The sequence below is a fragment of the Capricornis sumatraensis genome, chromosome 20 (genome assembly GCF_032405125.1).
Source record: "Capricornis sumatraensis isolate serow.1 chromosome 20, serow.2, whole genome shotgun sequence".
In the NCBI taxonomy this organism is placed as follows: domain Eukaryota; kingdom Metazoa; phylum Chordata; class Mammalia; order Artiodactyla; family Bovidae; genus Capricornis; species Capricornis sumatraensis.
The window spans coordinates 45,514,493-45,536,125 of NC_091088.1; the positions used below are offsets into that span (position 1 = coordinate 45,514,493).

Sequence of the window (21,633 nt, forward strand, 5' to 3'; positions counted from 1 at the left end):
ACATGGTTAATGGGTGCTTCAGAGTCAAATTCAGAAAAGCAACATGGTGGAAATGACTCCAGAAGTACCCACTTCCTTGAAAGGCCCAATTACAGTGAAACCTCATTGTCCGTTTTCACTCTGTGCATCCCAAGAGAAACATCTGAGTTTTTAGCACAATTTGAGACTTTTGAGGTTTATCCTAATTAAACTAAAGAATGGAGGTTTAGGAAAAAGAAAGTTAAATTACTCAAGTCATTAAAAATGTTTTCGGCTTTTCAGAGTATTGGTGGCTCAGTGATAAGGAATCCGCCCGCCAATGCAGGAGACATGGGTTCGAACCCTGTGACAGGAAGACCCCCTGGAGAAGGAAATGGCAACTCACTCCAGTATTCTTGCCTGGAAAATCCCATGGATAGAGGAGCCTGGTGGGCTGTAGTCCAGGGGGGTGTGAAAGAGTCAAACATGACTGAGCGGCTAACACTTTCACTTTCGCTTTCATATGAGTGATATGCTACGTAGTTGTAAGTTGGCTTTCTCAAAACTCATCAGATTGCACCCTGATGATAATATAAGGTGCATTATTCCTATGAATGTGAAATTATTTTCTTAATCAGCTACTTTAAATTACATTCTCAGCTATCAAATATTTCAAACATAAAGAAAAATACAGAGAATAATATACCAGTATCATCTTTTATACTTCACCCAAATTTAAGAAAGCTTAAACAAATAGAAATGCTCATGATTTTGATCAGGAAAATCAAAATTATAAATAAGTCAGTTCCCCCTGTAAATGCAATGTGATCCCAGTGATAATATCAGTAAGGTGTTTTTTTTTTGTTGTTGTTGTTGTTTTTAAATTAGGTTCATTCTAAAACTCCTTTAGGAAAGAAATAAATTCCTGATTGCCTAGAAAATTCTACAAGAATAATGTGGGAGGACTAGCTATACTATTCATTGAAACTTATGAACACTGGAGTGGGTTGCCATTTCCTTCTCCAATGCATGAAAGTGAAAAGTGAAAGTGAAGTCACTGAGTCGTGTCCAACTCTCAGCGACCCCATGGACTGCAGCCTACCAGGCTCCTCCACCCATGGGATTTTCCAGGCAAGAGTACTGGAGTGGGGTGCCATTGCCTTCTCCATTTAAAACCTATAGTAAATACAATTGTATGGTTCATGAACATGAAGAGAAAGTAACCATCAAATCAATGTTTTATTTTTATTTTCATCCTTATTAATCATCATCAGTAACAGCAGCATGTCCTAATCCCCTAAAATCCTATCCTCCCCCAAATCCATATGTCCCAGTGTCCTATGTGAGCAAAATAAAAACCCTCATTTGCTCAAGTCACTTTGCTCTTTTATCTTTTGAGGCATAACAGACTACCCTCAATTTAGTGGTTTAAAACAACTAGCAATCACTTATTTTGCTCATAGATCTGTGATTTAGGATTCAGCAAGGGCAGCACTATTTGCTCCACATAAGGACAACTAGGCAAGCTTGAAAGTAGAGGCTGATAGCATTTTTTAGCTCATCCATATCTGGCACTCGATTCTAGTTGTTGGCAGGGCCCTCACCAGGTTCTGTTTGCTGCAAGCCCTATTGTGGCCTCTCCATGTGGCTGCTTGCTTCCTTGTGATGTGAACAGTGGACTCAGTTGTTGAGATGAGGAATCTGCAGTCTAATTGTCATTTCTTTTGGTTATCTTTTTTTTCATCAGATTAATATTAAGAATTACTTTATGCTTTGGTGTTCTACAATTTCACCTAAATGGATTTACCTTTATTTATCCCACTTTAAACTTGATATGCTTCTTTAATATAAGTACCTTTCATCAATTCTGGAAAATTCTCAGCAGTTATTTCTTCAGTGTTTTCATCTCATTGTCTGTTTTCTCCTTCTGGAAATTCTTTTATATATATATGTCTTTGCCATGGAATCAAAAAAATCTTTTCACTTCTCCTTTATATTTTTTTTCTTTTCACCCCCTGCAGTGAAAGCACAGAGTTTTAACCACTGGATCATCAGGGAAGTCCCTCCTTTACATTTTTCCCTTGTATGATACACTCTGGGTTTTCTCTAAGATTTTTCTTCCAGTTGACTCTTCAGCTGTTTCTACTCCATTTATTTAGTTTATATTTCATCAGTTTGGCTTTTCAGTTTTAGAAGTTCTATTTGGTTTCAATACTTTCATTTATCTCCTTCACATGGTTTCTATTTCTTCATCTACATCTTTAAGGATTTTGAGAATGCCACATGTTAGACTTTTCTATTATCTCAAACTTTTGGAATACTAATTCACATGTTTGTGGTAACCACTGATTTTCCTCATATTGAATTGATTCTTCAGATGACTTGAAACATAGGTGTTGTTAGCTCATCTTTAGCATGTGCTGTGGAATGAATGTTTGTGTCCCTACCCCCTCACTCCCAAATTCATATTTTGAAATATAGTACTCAATGTGATGGTAATTGGAGGGTAGTACCTTTGGATGTGATTAGGACATGAGGGCAAACTCTTCATGACTGTGGTTAGTGCTCTTTATAAAAGAGACCCCATAAAGCTCCCTTGTCCCTTCTTCCATGTGAGTGAGAAAATAGTGTCTGTGAACCAGGAAGCAAGCTCTCCCCATACGCTGAATCTGCCAGTACCTTGATCTTGGACTTCCCAGCCTCCAGAACTGTGAGAAATAAATGTTTGTTGTTTAATCCTCACAGTCTATGGTATTTTATTATGGCAACCCAAACAAACTTAGCACAGCATAAGTACAAGATCATGAATGGTCCTTCAGAATAATTTTTTATTTCTTCAAGACCTTGCAACTTTTATCTTCTCAGCTTCTAATTCTTTCACTTATGTTGCTGTTTGGTTGCCCAGCTGTGTCCAACTCTGCAGCCCCATGGCACACTGGGCCTCTCTGTCCCTCTCCATCTTCCGAAGTTTGCCCAAGTCCATGTCCATTGGTGATGCCATCCAGCCATCTCATCCTCTGATGCCCTCTTCTCCTTCTGCACTCAATCTTTCACCTATCAGTTCAGTTCAGTTGGTCAGTCATGTCCAACTCTTTGCTACCCCATGGACTGCAGCACGCCAGGCTTCCCTGTCCATCACCAACTCTGAGGGTTACTCAAACTCATGTCCATCGAGTTGGTGTTGCCATCCAATCATCTCATCCTCTGTTGTCCCCTTCTCCTACCACCTTCAGTCTTTCCCATCATCAGGGTCTTTTCAAATGAATCAGTTCTTCACATCCAGTGGCCGAAGTATTAGAATTTCAGCTTCAGCATCAGTCCTTTCATCTATAATAAAGTGTAGATTTGGATCCTGGACCTATACATGAGACTTTGATTTCTAGCAGGGGTGTCTTTCCCTTATTCAGAGTGCAGGGTAGAAGACAGGCTTCATCACTGCCTCCCTAGCCCTATAGGTAGAATTTTTCTAGTTCCCTTTTTGGAAAAAGGCATCCTTTCCAAGATCCTGGACTTATGCAGAATCTAAGTTCAGTTCCTCATTTCCAGATAGGAGCATAGCCATATGCCCTGTTTCTGGAGAGTAGTTAAACTGAAGCCATTACATCATAAGATTGTATATACTTCACAAATCTCTGAGTTCTTTTTTTAATTTCTGAAAGTGAAAATGAAAATCGGTCACTAAGTCATGTCCGACTCTTTGATGACCCCATAAACTAGCCTGCCAGGCTCCTCTGTCTGTGGGATTTCCCAGGCAAGAATACTGAAGTGGGTTACCATTCCTTTTCCAGGGGATCTTCCTAACCCAGGGATCAAACCCAGGTCTCCTGCTTGGCACATGAATTTTTTATTTCTAGCACCTGATAAATTCTTCTTTCTTTTTTTTAGACTTGGATAAGTATTAAAGCTACATGTCTGTCATACTTTTAATAAGTTCTTTTTGTATTTAAAGTGAAAGGATGTGCTGAGTCAGCTTTCTCTGCCCTCGTGTCAGAAGTTAATGTAGTTAACAGTGTTTATATATTTCTTGGGGTAGCGTTCTTAGAGAATCTGCATTGAGTCACTGGCTGCTCATTAAAAATGTGGGTTCTTGGGTTTCATCTATGTTTTATTGCATCGAAATCTGGAGATGGTGCTAGAAAGCATCTGTTTTATTGTGGACTAAAAAGTAAGTGTGTAGCAAAGTTGCAGGAAATGATTTATATAGAGAGAAATCAATTGTGTTTCTAGACAGAGAACAATGGGAAATTGAATTTTTAAAAAAAGCAATATTACTTACAAAAGCATTAAGAAATACAAATTACTTAAAGATAAACTTGACAAAAGATGTGGAAAACTATAAAACATTGCTGAGAGAAATTAAAGACAAAATTGAATGAAGAACTGTACCTTGTTAATGTAGGTAAGTGAAATACTAAGATGTCATTTTTCTCCAAAATTCATTTATGGATTCAATACAATTCAAATTAAGATCCAAGTTGCTTTTTTTTTTCTTTTGAGAGAAATTGACAAACTTATTCTCAAATTCATATGGAAATGCAAAGAATTTAGAATTGTACCAAAACAACTTTGGGATAGAAGAATAAAATTGAAAGGCTACTATGACTTGATTTCAAGACAACTCTAAGCTATGATAATTAAGATAGAGACTTCCTAGGTGGCTCGGTGGTAAAGAATCCACCTGCCAATACAGGATGCACAGTAGACACAAGTTTGATCCCTGGGTTGGGGAGATTCTCTGAAGGAGGAAATGGCAACCAGTATTCTTGTCTTTAAAATTCCATGGACTGACTGACCCTGGTGGGTTACAGTCCGTGGGGTCACAAAGAGTTGGACATGCCTAAGTGACTGAGCATACACACAGTCAAGATAATCCAGGATAATATCCCCATCTCAAAATTCTTAATCACGTCTTTTGTCATGTAAGAGTATTCACCCTTTTGTGGTAGGAGGTAATATTTATAGGTTCCAGGAATTAGGACGTGGTTATCTTTGGGGCCATTATTTGGCCTACCACAGACCCTGTGTTGCTGCCCAGTTGTTTTAGCTCTTTATACTATGGAGTCCATCTTTCCTGCTGATTCTCAGCACCTGCTGTGTCATAAGTCAAGTTTACATATATGTGTGCATTTATTCTGAGTTTTGTATTCTGCCACCTCAGTTATTTTGCACTTTTTGCCCAATACCACACTCTCTTAATTACAATGTGTTTATAAGAGATTTTAGTATATGAAAGGGCAAGTCCCCTCACTTGGTGTTTCTTTAGAAATGTCTTGGTTAATATTGGCCCTTTAATTTTTACACTTAAATTTTATAAAGAACCATCAAATTATACCTGCTGGCATTTTGTTTAGTAGCACATTAAAATTATAGATTTAGATCAGTTGGAGAAAATTTGACAATTTTATAACATTGAGTCTTCTCTTCAAAACATAACCTAGTTCTCCATTTATTTAGATCTTTCTTAATATCTTTCAGTAAAGTTTTACAATTTGTTCCTTGAAGGTCTTATGTATATTTTATTAGATTTATTCCTAGGTACTTTATATTTTTGTTGCTATTTTAAACAATATCTTGAAAGTTAATTTTTGACTGTTGCCCTCTATAGAAATGCAGTTGATTTTTGTGTATTAATTTAATAACCATCAATCTTACTGTATCTTATTAATTTTAAAAAATGTTTATAGATTCTTTAGGATTTTTCAGATAAGATCATCCTAAAATGTGAGTAATGACGGTTTGTTCTTTCTATTTATACATTTTCCCCCTTTTTCTTGTCTCATTGCACAAGAATGGAGCTCAAGTATCATATTGAATATCTAGTATATCTTAGATGGCAGGTTTTTGAAAGCCCATGGTTACATTATCTGGTCTTTGATACAATGTAGTCTAGTACATTCACAGATTTTAGGGCAGGGAAAGAGGTTTTACAGCACATCTCCGTGCTTCTTACCTGTGAAACCAGGACACTATAATCATAAATGAGAAGCTTCCCTATTTTAAAAATATTGTAATAGTTTGATCTTCTGTTACGGAATCTATCCTTAGAGCTTTCTAGTTCCTGCAGGCTTTTCTACCTTGCTGCCTTTTGCCAAAACAAGAAAAATCCCTGCTTCGAAAATCTTGTGGAAATGTAGCATTTGTAATGTAACACTAAAATTTAAATTAACCCCTGCAAATGCAAGTCTGGGTATTACTTTACTCCTGTTCTGCTCTGGGTTAGGGAAATGGCTAGTTACAAATAAGACAGTTACCTTTGAAGTAATTAATAATTCCCAAAGAAACATTGGCTCATGCTTTATTATAACACCTCTCCTCTTTTTTTTTTTTTTTAAAGGAAGGCAGACAGTGTAACAGATTGGGAAAGCTTTAAGCCTGACAATAATGAATAGACTTGCAGTTTATTCCACAATACATTTGCAGTTCTCTTTCTTTGCCATTCTGAAAGTTGGATCTCTGTCAAAATACTTTTCTCTTGACCAGGGAGTATGAATCACTGCCTTCACAACAGGTTTGAAGATTAAAACTCTAAAATACTGAAGTAGGGTAATAACGTTTGGGCTATCTGAAAATTTTACTGATGTTCTTGAGTATTGTCAAGCTAGCACCTGATCTGTACTTCCAGGGATCCCATGGATTGGGGGAACCCTTTGAATAAATCAACTGTCCCAAACATTACAAAGGTTGCTCTTGTTTCTTGTAATCAAAACAGTCCTTGCCTGATGACCACTGTGTTGCCAAGTGCTAGAGGGGACAGAGACGAGTGTGTGTGTGCCTGTGTGTATGCTCAGTTGTGTCTGACTCCTTGCGACCGCATGGACTGTAGCCCTCCAGACTCTTCTGTCCATGGGATTTCCCAGGCAAGAATACTGGCGTGGGTTTCCATTTCCTTCTCTAGGGGGTCTTCCTGACCCAGGGATGGAACCCGTGTCTCCTGTGGCTCCTGCATTGGCAGGAGGATTCTTTACCACTGTGCCACCTGGGAAGCTCAGAGACAAATATCCTTGTTTTAAAAAGGATAGTCAGGGAGAGAAGGTACTAAAGATACAGAACCTAAATAGCAATAGAAGACAATGCAACATAAAATATCACAAGGAGCTATAATGATGACATTTAGTTAATTAATAACCAGTAATATCACTTGGTTGTTCAAAATGTATTTGCTGTAATACTGAAAATTACATCTAATGTAGCATCAAAATTATTTCAGATGTTTAAAATGTTACATGCAGAGCAAATACATAGTTTTTCCTTAAATAGCTTGAAATTATAATGGTATAAGGAGAACCTATTAAATTATCAAATATTTAGAGCATTGATTTTTGAGGGAGAACATGGAGAGACAGAAACTATTCAACACTGTTAATACTATTGATGTTTATGTGTAAATTAATGCAACCATTCTGGAAGATAATATAGCCATAGCTGTCAAACTATCAAATGTGCATCCTTTTGTTCTGGCATTATACTTCCAATTGTGGTGAGCTGGGTAATTTAGATTAACTTCCTCAGTCTCTCTCTCACATGCACACAATCTCAGAGCAACTAAAAGAATAAAAGAGCAAGAAAATATAGATATATATAGTTTTTAACATTTCATTTTTACTATTTTTTTTTAATTTTTATTTTTACTTTATTTTACTTTACAGTACTGTATTGGTTTTGCCATACATTGACATGAATTCACCACGGGTGTACATGCCTTCCCAAACATGAACCCCCCTCCCACCTCCCTCCCCATAACATCTCTGTGGGTCATCCCCGTGCACCAGCCCCAAGCATGCTGTATCCTGCATCGGACATAGACTGGCAATTCATTTCTTACATGATAGTATACATGTTTCAATGCCATTCTCCCAAATCATCCCACCCTCTCCCTCTCCTTCTGAGTCCAAAAGTCCACTCTATACATCTGTGTCTCTTTTGCTGTCTTGCATACAGGGTCATCATTACCATCTTTCTAAATTCCATATATATGTGTTAGTTACTATATTGGTGTTTTTCTTCCTGGCTTACTTCACTCTGTATAATCGGCTCCAGTTTCATCCATCTCATTAGAACTGATTCAAATGTATTCTTTTTAATGGCTGAGTAATACTCCATTGTGTAGATGTACCACAGCTTTCTTATCCATTCATCTGCTGATGGACATCTAGGTTGTTTCCATGTCCTGGCTATTATAAACAGTGCTACGATGAACATTGGGGTTCATGTGTCTCTTTCAATTCTGGTTTCCTGGTGTGTATGCCCAGCAGTGGGATTGCTGGGTCATAAGGCAGTTCTATTGGCAATTTTTAAAGGAATCTCCACACTGTTCTCCATAGTGGCTGTACTAGTTTGCATTCCCACCAACAGTGTAGGAGGGTTCCCTTTTCTCCACACCCTCTCCAGCATTTATTGCTTGCAGACTTTTGGATCGCAGACATTCTGACTGGTGTGAACCTCATTGTGGTTTTGATTTGCATTTCTCTAATAATGAGTGATGTTGAGCATCTTTTCATGTGTTTGTTAGCCATCCGTATGTCTTCTTTGGAGAAATGTCTCTTTAGTTCTTTAGCCCATTTTTTGATTGGGCCGTTTATTTTTCTGGAATTGAGCTGCATAAGTTGCTTGCATATTTTTGAGATTAGTTGTTTGTCAGTTGCTTCATTTGCTATTATTTTCTCCCATTCAGAAGGCTGTCTTTTCACCTTGCTTATATTTTTCTTTGTTGTGCAGAAGCTTTTAATTTTAACTAGATCCCATTTGTTTATTTTTGCTTTTATTTCCAGAATTCTGGGAGGTGGATCATAGAGGATCCTGCTGTGATTTATGTCAGAGAGTGTTTTGCCTATGTTCTCCTCTAGGAGTTTTATAGTTTCTGGTCTTACATTTAGATCTTTAATCCATTTTGAGTTTATTTTTGTGTGTGGTGTTAGAAAGTGATCTAGTTTCATTCTTTTACAAGTGGTTCACCAGTTTTCCCAGCACCACTTGTTAAAGAGATTGTCTTTACTCCATTGTATATTCTTGCCTCCTTTGTCAAAGATAAGGTGTCCATATGTGTGTGGATTTATCGCTGGGCTTTCTATTTTGTTCCATTGATCTATATTTCTGTCTTTGTGCCAGACCGTGATGCTGGGAAAGATTGAGGGTAGGAGGAGATGGCGACAACAGATGATGAGATGGTTGGATGGCATCACCAACACAATGGACATGGGTTTGGGTAGACTCCAGGACTTGATGATGGACAGGGAGGCCTGGCATGCTGCGGTTCATGGGGTTGCAAAGAGTCGGACACGACTGAGCAACTGAACTGAACTGAACTGAACTGAATGTTCTAAGGTATCTTTTATATATGAGAAATTTAACTTCTCTTCTGTTTGTAGGATGGTCCTCACTACATACCCTTCTTGGTAGAACGGAGAAAATAGTCACCTCAGTGATTTGGTGCAGGGCTTAATTCTGTCACAGACTCTTGCTGCCAGTGGTTAGATTTGGTTATCTGGGATCACTAATATCCCCTAGTTACCACCCAGTTCCTGGAGGAAGATAACATCTTAATAGGGTTTCAGATTATATCTACATTTTCTTATGTACACTGACCAGCCAGCCCTCCATCAAAAATAACCAAGTATATAAGGAGATAATACAATCTGATGGAATATTAAGATAAACGGTGAGAGCAAACCTATAGAGAGCCAAGTAATAGAATTTTTCAGACACAGATTTTTTTAAATGTTCTCACTGAAAACATTGAGCCAGAGGCCTGGGAACTACAAAAAATCCAATAGGAAGTCTTGCACTGAAAAGCTATGATGACAAATTAAGAACTCAGTAGATGAATTTAATAGCCTGTTAGGTACAGCCAGAGGTAGATTTTGTAAACTGGAAATTAAATAAAATAACCAGTACACTAAAGCATGTGAGGACATAATGCAGAAAAGAGCATAATAACTGAGGGGAATGGGGCAAAAAGCTTGTGTGTGTGTGTGTGTGTGTGTGTGTGTGTGTGTGTGTGTGTGTATAAAGAAATGGGAAAATGGAGCATAAGCAGTATTTGAAGAGATAATGACTTTAAAATTCTCCGAATTATTGAAAGATATTTATCCATAGATTCAAGAAATGCAGTAAATCTCACAAAGGATAAATCCTAACTACAAGAATGTCACAGTCAAACTGCAGAAAAACAAAGAAAATCTTAAAGTGGTCATAGAAAAGACATATTATCTCAAATGAGCAATAAGACAGTCAACTGAATTCTCAATAGAAATGTTAGAAGACAAGAAAGAATAGCTTGATGTCTTCAAAGTGCTTAAAGAAAATATACAGGAAACTGATCATAAATGTATTCAGTGACATTAATTATACTATATGTTGGAATGAGACGTTGGAAACCACTTAAATATCCACAGAAGGGACTGGTTAAAAGTATTTAGTACACCTGTAGGTGATGATATGTAAAAATGTTCCAGATGTATTCAGTCAGTTCAGTTCAGTCGCTCAGTCATGTCCAACTTCTTTGCAACCCCATGGACTGCAGCATGCCAGGCATCCCTGTCCATCACCAACTCCCGGAGCTTCCTCAAACTCATGCCCATTGAGTCAGTGATGCCATCCAACCATCTCATCCTCAGTCATCCCCTTCTCCTCCCACCTTAAATCTTTCCCAGCATCAGGGTCTTTTCCAGTGAGTCAGTTCTTCACATCAGGTGGCCAAAGTACTGGAGTTTCAGCTTCAGCATTAGTCCTGCCAGTGAATATTCAGGACTGATTTTATTTAGGATTAACTGGTTTGATCTCCTTGCAGTCCAAGGGGCTCTCAACAGTCTTCTCCAACGCCACAGTACAAAAGCATCAATTCAGCACTCAGCCTTCTTTATGGTCCAACTCTCACATCCATACATGACTACTGGAAAAACCATAGCTTTGACTAGATGGACCTTTGTAGGCAAAGGAATGTCTCTGCTTTTTAATATGCTGTCTGGGTTGGTCATAGCTTTCTTCCCAGGGAGCAAGCATCTTTTAATTTCATGGCTGCCATCACCATCTGCATTGATTTTGGAGCCCAAGAAAATAAAGTCTGGATTCCATTTCCTCTACATGAAAGAAGGTGCAAAGTGAGGGTCAGATTAGACTCCTGGACTCAGATCTGTTAATGCCCTGGCTCCTCCTAAATCTAGGAAAGATCAGTGTGAACAAGTCTCTTGGAGCCCCATGTCGACTCTCATCTTATGGTCATGTTTTAGAGACCATTTCTCTTTGATTTAGAGATATTATTTTCCTTTATAAGAAATTTAAGGATACAGTTAAGATATTGGGTTAAATTAAAAAAAATTTTTTTTCTGCTATAAGTTCAGTCTCACTTGCAATATAAGCTGTTCTCTAAAGTTAAGAAAGTAATAGTATTTTTGTTTCTCAAAGATAAGCTAATTATTTAGCATTGGTTAAATTACATTCCCTCAGTTCATTGCAGGGAGCTGTTGCAATAATCATGACTGTTTTTGCTAATAAGAAGTTGTGGGTGATCTAGGGTAATAGAGCATCATTTAGGGTAATAAAATCTGAGTTGTTTTTACAGGTCGAGAGATCCGTCTGCCTCTCCGAATCAAAGGGGAAGGAATGGGACCAAAGATTCATTTCAACTTTGAGTTGCTGGATATTGGAAAAGTTTTTATTGGATCTGTACATTGTTACGAGGTAAACATTAGGATTGTTCATTGAGACTCAAAAGTATGTGCTGTTTTTGTTTGATTTTATGTGTTTTTATTGGTAGGAAATTTTTGCCATCATATTTTTTACTGTTACATCTGTTTGGACCCCAAATGATCAAACTCCTCTTCCTCCGTCCAGTCTTACTGAAGGAAGCAACTTTTTCCATCCCTTTCAGCCCTTCTAACTTTACAAAAGGCATCAAATTCATAATTTTATGAATTTGCATCATTTTATGAATTGCAAAGGGGGAACACCATAAATATTATACGTCTCCCTATCTGTTTAATTCTTGTTCTCTGACGACATAAATTCTACAGATCAGAGAATGGAGGACCTTTTACATTTTCCAGAATGTCCTAATGAGGATAGCTGTTTTCACACTTCAGAGTTTTCTCTAATTTAAAATTTTAATTTAATTTTCTCTGATTTAAAAACCAATCATCCTGATTCCTGGAAGCAATCTCCCTGTGTTATCTTTCCAATTAAATAGAAAATGATTTTTTTCCATGGTGTTCCCATGGGTTCATGAGGATCAAAATTACTGCAGTGTCACTTCATCATTAAATTCTTGTCTAGGACATTTGTTTACACTATATAGAACTATAACCTAGAAAGGTTATTGTAGAAAGACTCCTAAATTGTGTTTCCATGTCTATAGATGTAAAAACGAAAGCCTTCATTTAGTGAGAGACAAACAGGCACCAGGTTCCATGCTTTATTATGTGTACATGCCTACATATGCGTGTGTCATTTCCAATTTTTATGTACCTATTTTATAAATGAGAAATATGAGGCATAGCAATTAATTCAACATTCTCGCCCATCAGGTGTGTGGACCACACATGTATTAGTTCTCTTGGTCCTCACAAAACCCATATGAAGTAGATACAATGACTGTTCCCATTTTATAGCTGAGGAAGGTAGATAAGGTAATGCTACATACTATAACAAACAAATACAATCACATAGCTATTTTGTTCCTAACATAGAGTCCCAGACAAGCTTGCTCATCAGCAGAGGGCTCTCCTCCGGTGGAGGATCAGGAACTCAGCCTCCTTCTATCTCATGGCTCTGGCCCCCCTTACCCCTCACATGTGACTTGCAAGATTGCGGTCTCACGTGTATCACACTGACAGTAGAAGAAAAAGCATGGAGGGATGCGCGCAAGAGGTTTCTATAGGAGGCAGCACCAGCAGTGGCACGTATCACATTCTATTAGGGTCTGTGGCTGCAAGGGTGACTGGGAAATGTAGTCTAGCTGTAGGCACAGGAAGAAGAGGATATAGGTCCAGTGAGCAGCCAACTTGACTCTGCCACATTTGTTAAGTAACTTGGCAAGGTCACATAGCTTGGAAATGTTAGTGAGCAGTGAGTGACTAGGGCCCTACATCCTGGGGGAAGAGAAGGCCCTTGGCTGGCTTGTCCGTCTCTTGGCATCTCATTGTGGACAAATCCAGTCTACAGGCAACTCACCTCTCAGCCCAGCCTAACTTGGCATGGAAGGTAAGTGCCCAGCTGATGTAGAGAGCTTCGTGCTGTGTCACTTGTCATCACATTCATCAGAGTTAAGGATAGCCCAAATGGGATGATTTGAAAGGTAAATAGAGATGTTAATGTCATGTTGATGCGGAATATACCTAAGAGCACACTTTAAGTGAAGTGATCAGTGGCATGACTATCATAAAATGAAAAGTGCACACCCACCATGTTGCATTGTGCTGTATTGCATTCTGAAAAAAATAGTCACTTAGAGGGAAACGGGTATGAATTCTTATTGAGTTGATATTCTGCCTGTAATTTATCCAGAATAAATTCTACTTATACCTTACAGACTGTGTCTTATAGATGCTACAGCAAAAAAGAGCATTTAGTTCTGATGCAAAATGGATAGGGTTTGCCTGAATATAATAATAATTTCTTACAAATTTTAAGAGAAGTGTATTTGAGCCCATCACTTCCCACCCTCCCACATTTGAACAGTAACAAACCACAGCCAGCTAAATATGTGTTAAATGAAGTGTAGCATTAGACTGGACAGTTTTGAGAACTGTGCAATGGCCAGAGAAGGTCATGGTAAGGTGCTTCTTATAGGAATATTTTGCACACACTGCGTATTTAATGCTGATGCCTCATTGCATCTCTGTTTCAATTTATTACATTACCTACTTGAGACAAATTTGAATAACTAGCTATTGCTCTTAGTCATTGCTGAGCTTAGCAGATACATAAAGAATAATCCCCAAGAGTATACACTGTTCCCCAGTGTAACAGATGAGAGGTGAAGTTCTTCTATAAATTTCCCCCTCTCCAAGGAGTTGGACTACAGGGTAAGAGCATTACTAGTAAACAGAAGATGTCAGAATTGTGCTGCCAAACAATTTCCTGGATTCCCTATACATAAATAGTTTCTGATTTGTCGGGGGGAGAAGAATGAAATGCATATTCTTTAAAATTGAGTTGGCCCCATATAGAAAATCTGAGTAAGACAACAGAAAAGGCAGTCCTTGCACCAGCTCAGAGAGGAGAACAATGGTCCTTCAAGTTACCACCAGTATCTTTGAGCTGCCTTCAAGTTACCACTTCAAATACATATCAGTTGCATCTTAAGCACAGATAAATCTTAAACCCATTCGGCTTAACAATGGGTATATAAATATCAATCACTGTCCTTTGTGAACACTCATTGCCACTCACTAGTCTAAAAGTAAGTTAATAAATTTCATTTTCATAGCAATCTGAGAAGTTAGTAGTATTATATTTTACAGGTAGGGAAATAGGCACAGAGACGCTAAGCAGGTTCTACACAATCATACAGCTTATAAAGTCAGTGGAAAAGCTGGGATTTGAACCCAGGCATTTGACTTCTGAGACCATGGTCATAATCACTTTTCTACATGGTCTTTTTAAAAGGAGTAAAGAATAAAATGTGGTTCCTATGACCAAGGAACTTAGAACAAGGGAAATGGGAAATAAATGAGTAACATCAAGTAACAGGTATCTTTTGGTGAATTATCCATCTTCTCTTGGCGGGGGCAGTTTCTTCCTTTGCAAGAGCTTCTGTCTCTATCCTACTCACGCTCTTGATTCCTTCTTCTCTGCTCCTCAGGAGGCAACCTAATCTAGTGGACCCCCTACACCCACCTAACCCTATTACCTTGGTTACCTAGTCCCCTTTTCTTATTACAACATCAAACATCTAGTCTGGGCCTGGAGTGCATTATCTCATTTAATAATATAAATAGACTAGATCTCCTCTACCATACCTTCCTACAGCTTTGCCATCCCCATTTTCTCTTTTACCACTAATATTGTCAAAACAGCCATCTGGAACAGTCAACCACTATTTCCTCTGCACCTGCACACTCCCTAAACATTTGTACTCTGGATTCCACAATCACGCTCTTTTGGAATTACTTTCTTCTTTGAGGGCAGGGATGGCCTGATTAAAAATAAAATATCTGTAGCATTTTCTCAAAGCTTATTCTCCTTGACCTCTGTCCACATTCAACCTCTTTTGGAAATTCTCTCGTGGCTTGCTTAGTTCCTGACATGCCTCACATACCTTTTTGAAGCTCTCTTCATTATCTCCTCTTTTTTTTGCCTCGTGTTTGAGTGTAGGTTGAGGGCACTTTCTACATAGAGAGAATGGCTGTTCACTTGTTCAGGTGTAAACATTGGCAAGGAATGGAGACTGTGTTCTAGAAGTCCAGGAGTAGGACTGTGTGGCAATACTACAGGTTCACGGCAGCACCTGTGGCACGTGGCAGCAGGAGCAGTAGCCAGAGCCAGCGTAGAGGCCTCTACGTGCCAAGCATGAGCTTTCTGCACACATACCGAGTGTGCAATCAACTATGGGCAAATTGGTTCCAGAAACTGATATATAGGAATAAAACTTCTCTGTAGTAAAACAGTAGCTTGCATAAGCATCCCCAAACAGTTATCCCTCCATTAGAGTTTGAGATGAAAATATCACAATAGAATGAAATCTAATGGTGCAACAAAGAGAATCTTTGCAATCTGGAATCCACAATTATATCTCATCCACAATATTCAAGCTACATTATAAAGATAGGCCTAGATAGTTCTTGCTCCTCTATTCTGACTTGATTTTTACTTTCCAGCATGCCACTTAATCCCAGCCTTCTCATGTGTATAAGAGAAAGACCTACCTTCCCTTGATAATTTCATGGATAGAATAAAAGGTATTTTAAGGTTCTTCTTTCAGTAGATGTGATTATGATCAGTCTTTATAGCATAAGTATAATACATATGACTAACTCCATTTTAAAGAGGAGATAAAAACACAAAATTATTTTCTGGCTTGGGACTCCTGTCTTTAAACAGAACACCGTTCATTTTTCCCCTGAAGTTTTTCTTTGGAGCTGTCTTCCTGCAGCTGTCTCTGTGTTGGTGCTTATATGAAAATAAATCAGAGTCCCGTTGCCTACTTTTTTCATTCTTGTCTTTTTGATACAGGCAGTGCTATCCAACAAAGGCAGCATTGATGCCCTCTTCAATGTGACCCCTCCAGTTTCACCTCTGGGGGCCTGCTTTGTTTTCAGTCCCAGAGAAGGCATCATCAAACCAAGCGGAGTCCAGGCTGTCCAGATCTCCTTCAGTTCTGCCATCCTAGGGCACTTTGAAGAAGAGTTCCTGGTCAATGTGAATGGGTCACCTGAGCCTGTGAAATTGACCATTAGGTAAGTTGCTTCTACAAGTAATATGGAAACTGAAGTTTTTACCTACTGCTTTCTTAAACTTCAAAACTAGATCACTTCACACATTAATGGAGAATTACTAGGTTGACAGAGTGTTTATTTTTTGTTAATAACACTATTGATACCTATCTGAAAATAACAATATGACTCCCTACTGATTACTTTTTAACATCCAGGCACAAACATAAAATGTAAAAATAAAATCCTCTCATAAAATTATTTTAAAAACCAGAACTAGATCATGTCTTGAATATCCATATCTGTCTTTGTTGATATGAATACGTCAATATGCAAGGGTGTTTTAAATTTCTACCAGTGTTTCTGTAGTAGACATGTATAACTTCTTGTAACATGGATGCAGTTGCCCTTTTGGAATCTAGTTTTTCTTTAAATTACAGCCTTATGAAATAAAGACTTAAATTAGTTTCTGCTTACTCTCTCTGTTTTAGTATGTTTAGGGAAAGTAAGTTACTAACACCTGGATAAAATCATCTTCTATGACTAAGCTTTGGCTGTTACCCTATTAATAGTTTCTCTAAACTTTCATCTTTTGTTTTTCCCCCATCTTTTGTTTTTATTTTAAGGAAATTATTTGAATGGTCTTATGCCTAATGCCGCCAGGAATTGTAAAAGTCTACTCACAGTATCAGTCAGTCAGCGCTAGACACTTGCAACTTTGGTGCTAGACATCTTTTGATGCCTTCCCTGGCTGCTCTCTTTGTCTTCAGGTTTTAAGAAGAAGTTTTCTGTGACCAGCCCATTGGCAGACCTATAACTTTGGTTCCTGGTGCCTTAGAAGTTCATGTCTTCAGAATAGATTGCAGATTCCATTTGGATTCCTACAGCAACAGGTTGTTAATTAGTCGATAGTCTCTCTTATTTTGGCTCAGTAGCCTAGCAGGAAGAAGGCAATGGCACCCCACTCCAGTACCCTTGCCTGGAAAATCCCATGGACAGAGGAGCCTGGTAGGCTGCAGTCCATGGGGTAACTAAGAGTCGGACACGACTGAGTGACTTCACTTTCACTTTTCACTTTCATGCCTTGGAGAAGGAAATGGCAACCCACTCCAGTGTTCTTACCTGTAGAATCCCAGGGACAGGGGAACCTGGTGGGCTGCAGTCTATGGGGCTGCACAGAGTTGGACACGACTGAAGTGACCTAGCAGCAGCAGTAGCCTAGCAGGACCTCACTCCATCTACAGCTGAGGTATCTCCCTTGGGGTCTAGAGATGACATAGAAAAGAGACAGGCACATTTCTGAGGCTTGAATGATCCTAGAAAAACTTACTGATCTTAAGATATCTACTGAAAATGTAGAATCTTAAGATTGACCCGAAGGTGATTACCATTTCTTCTCAATTCTTTCACCTAATTATCTCTGTTATAGGGTGAATTACATTCTCTCAAAATTCATATGTTGAAGTCCTAACACCCAGTACTTTACGATGTGACTGCACTTGGAGATAAAACTTTTAAAGAACTAATTAAGGAAAAATGAGGTCATATGACTGGGCCTTAATCTAATATGAATGATGTCCTTGTCAGAAGAGGACATTAGGACAGATACACAAATAGGAAAAGACTGTGGGAAGACACAGGAAGAAGGTACCCATTTGTGAGCGAAAGAGAAAGTTCCTCATAAGAAAGCAACCCTGCCAACATGTTGATCTTGGACTTCCAGCCCACAGAACTATGAGGAAATAAATATAGACACACTTAACAACAGAGCGCAAAAATACATGAAGCAGAAGCTTACATAATGGAAGAGAGAAATAGGTAATTGACAGTAATAAATGGAGATGTCACTACCCTACTTTCAATAATGGATAGAACAGCTCGCCAGAATATCTTAATAGAAGAGTTGAATAATACCGTAAACCAACTAGACCTAACAGACACCTGTAGAACTCGCCACCCAATGGGTACACTTGGAGCGTTTTCCAGAATAGACCATGCATGAAGCCATAAAGCAACTCTCAATAAATTTTAACTAATTTGAGTCATGCAGAGTGTGTTCTTCAACTAGAAAGGAATAAAATGAAAAATCAAAAGTGGAAGAAAATGTAGAGAATTTACAAATATGTGGAAATTAAAAAACACTCCTAAATTACCAATAGGTCAAAGAAAGAAATTACAAAATACTTTGAGATAAATGAAAGCAGAACAGAGTACCAAAACTTATGAGATGTGGTAAAAGTAGTGCTTTGAGGGAAATTGATAGCTGTGAGTGCCTGTATTTAAAAAGAAGAAAGATCTCAAATCAATAACCTAAATTTCTACCTTATGAAACTTGAAAAAGAAGAGCTAACTAAATCCAAAGCAAGCACAAGGAAGGAAATAATAAAGATCAGAGTGGAAATTAATGAAATAAAAAAGAAAAACAATAGAGAAAAAATAAAACTGAAAGTTGTTTTTGTTTAACATTGTATTGAAAGTTCTATCCAAGGCAATTAGGCAAGAAAAAGAAATAAAAGACTTTCAGATTGGAAAGGAAGAAGTAAAACTATCTCTCTTTGCAGATGATGTGATTTTATATGTAGAATATTCTAAGGATTCCACCAAAAAGCTATAGAACTAGCAATTGAGTTCAAAAAAATTACACAATATAGGCTCATATACAAAAATCAATTGTATTTCTGGAGAGTAGCAATGAAAATTCAAAAATAAAATTAAGAAAATTCCTCTTACAGTAGTTAAAAGAATGATATCAGTTCAGTTCAGTGCAGTCGCTCAGTCGTGTCTGACTCCTTGTGACCCCATGAATCGCAGCATGCCAGGCCACCCTGTCCATCACCAACTCCTGGAGTTTACCCAAACTCATGAGTCAGTGATGCTATCCAGCCATCTCATCCTCTGTCATCCCCTTCTCCTGCCCCCAATCCCTCCCAGCATCAGGGTCTTTTCCAATGAGTCAGCTCTGTGCATGAGGTGGCCAAAGTGCTGGAGTTTCAGCCTCAGAATCAGTCCTTCCAGTGAACACCCAGGACTTATCTCCTTTAGGATGGACTGGTTGGATCTCCTTGCAGTCCAAGGGGCTCTCAAGAGTCTTCTCCAACACCACAGTTCAAAAGCATCAATTCTTCGGCACTCAGCTTTCTTCACAGTCCAACTCTCATATCCATACATGACCAAAGGAAAAACCATAGCCTTGACTAGATGGACCTTAGTTGGCAAAGTAATGTCTCTGCTTTTGAATATGCTATCTAGGTTGGTCATAACTTTCCTTCCAAGGAGTAAGCATCTTTTAATTTCATGGCTGCAATCACCATGTGCAGTGATTTTGGAGCCAAAAAATATAAAGTCTGACACTGTTTCCACTGTTTCCCCATCTATTTGCCATGAAGTGATGGGACTGGATGCCATGATCTTAGTTTTCTGAATGTTGAGCTTTAATCAAACTTTTTCACTCTCCTCTTTCACTTTCATCAAGAGGCTTTTTAGTTCCTCTTCACTTTCTGCCATAAGGATGGTGTCATCTGCATATCTGAGGTTATTGATATTTCTCCCAGCAATCTTGATTCCAGCTTGTGCTTCATCCAGCCTGGCATTTCTCATGATGTACTCTGCATATAAGTTAAATAAGCAGGGCGACAATATACAGCCTTGACGGACTCCTTTTCCTATTTGGAACCAGTCTGTTGTTCCATGTCCAGTTCTAACTGTTGCTTCCTGACCTGCATATAGGTTTAGTTGGGAATAAATGTAACAAAAAAAAGTGTTAGACTTGCACATTGAAAACTACAAAACCTCATCAAAATGAATTTAAAAGAAGACCTAAATAAGTGACATAGATTAGAAGACTTAATATTAACCTAAGATGGCAAGATTTGACAAAGTGATGTATAGATTCAACATGATTCTATCAAAATTCCAGCTGTCCTTTTTGCAGTAATTGATGAGCTGATATTAAAGTTTATATGGAAAGGCAAGAAATCCAGAATAGCCAAAATAATTTTTAAAAAACCCTAAATTTGGAGAACTTCTATATCCCATTTCAAAACATACTACAGTTTTGATGCAGTAATCAAGAATGTGTTATACTTGTATTAAGATAAACATGTAGATCAATGGCACAGAATTGAGATTCCAAAAATAAATTCATATGGTTGTGGTCAGTTCATCTTTATCAAGAGTATCAAGAAAATTCAATGGGGAAAAGGGTAGTATTTTCAACAAATGATGCTAGAGCATCTGGATATCTACATTTAAAAGAATAAAACTCCATGGAACCCCCCTCCATCTCACACCATATACAGAATTAATATGGACTTCTCTGGTGGCTCAGACAGTAAAGAATCTGCCTGCAATGCAGGAGACCTGGGTTCAATCCCTGGGTCAAGAAGATACCCTGGAGAAGGGAATGGCAACCCACCCCAGTATTCTTACTCAGATAATCCCATGGACAGAGGAGCCTGGAGGGGTATAGTCCATGGGGTCACAAAAGAGTCGGACATGACTGAGCAACTAACACACACATAGACCAAAGACCTCAATGTAACAACTAAATTATAAAACTTTTAAAATAAAACATAGGTGCAAATATGCATGACTTTGGATTAGGCAAAGATTTCTTAAATATGACACCTAAGTATAAGCAATCAAAGGAAAAGTAAGTAAATTAGACTTCATCAGAATTTTTAAATTTTGTGCTTCAAAGGACACTATTAAGAAAATGAAAAAAGCAAACTACAAAATGGGAAAAAATATTTGTAAGTCATATATCTGAAAAGAGGCATCTGCCTGAGATATATACAGAACACTAACACTCAATAACAAAAAGACAACCCAGTTAAAAATGGGCAAACCCTCTGAGCAGACTTTTCTCTAAAAAACTAGTACCATAACTAATACCATATGAATAGACTCTCAGCATCATTAATCATCAAGGAGATGCAAATAGAAACCACATTGAGATACAACTTCATACCTGTGTGGATGGCTATAACTTAAAAATAGAAAATAGCAAGTGTGGTAGAGAATGTAGAGAAATAAGAAGCCTCATACACTGATGGTGGGAATGTAAAATTTGCAGCCACTTTGGAACAGCCTGACAGATTTTTGAAGAGGTAGGCTTTGAATTACCTTATAATTTAGCAATCCATTCCTAGATACCTACCCAAGAAAAATGAAAATTGAAATCCACACAAAAACTTGCTTGTGAATGTTTAACACTGCATTATTCTTAGTAGCCAAAAGGTGGAAATAATCCAGATGTCTCCCAGCTGATGAATGGATAAATAAAACGTGGTCTATTCACACAATGGAA

At 38.1% G+C, this 21,633-nt stretch overlaps 1 protein-coding gene across 1 annotated transcript in view; it reads left to right on the top strand.

The window, feature by feature from the left end:
* LOC138095922 (hydrocephalus-inducing protein homolog) overlaps positions 1-21,633 on the top strand; it is a 152,891-nt gene that overhangs the window by 87,676 nt on the left and 43,582 nt on the right. Inside the window, exons 10-11 of the mRNA XM_068991891.1 lie at positions 11,516-11,634; positions 16,126-16,349. Of these exons, the coding sequence (XP_068847992.1) occupies positions 11,516-11,634; positions 16,126-16,349 (343 nt within the window). The remainder of the gene's footprint in view (positions 1-11,515; positions 11,635-16,125; positions 16,350-21,633) is intronic.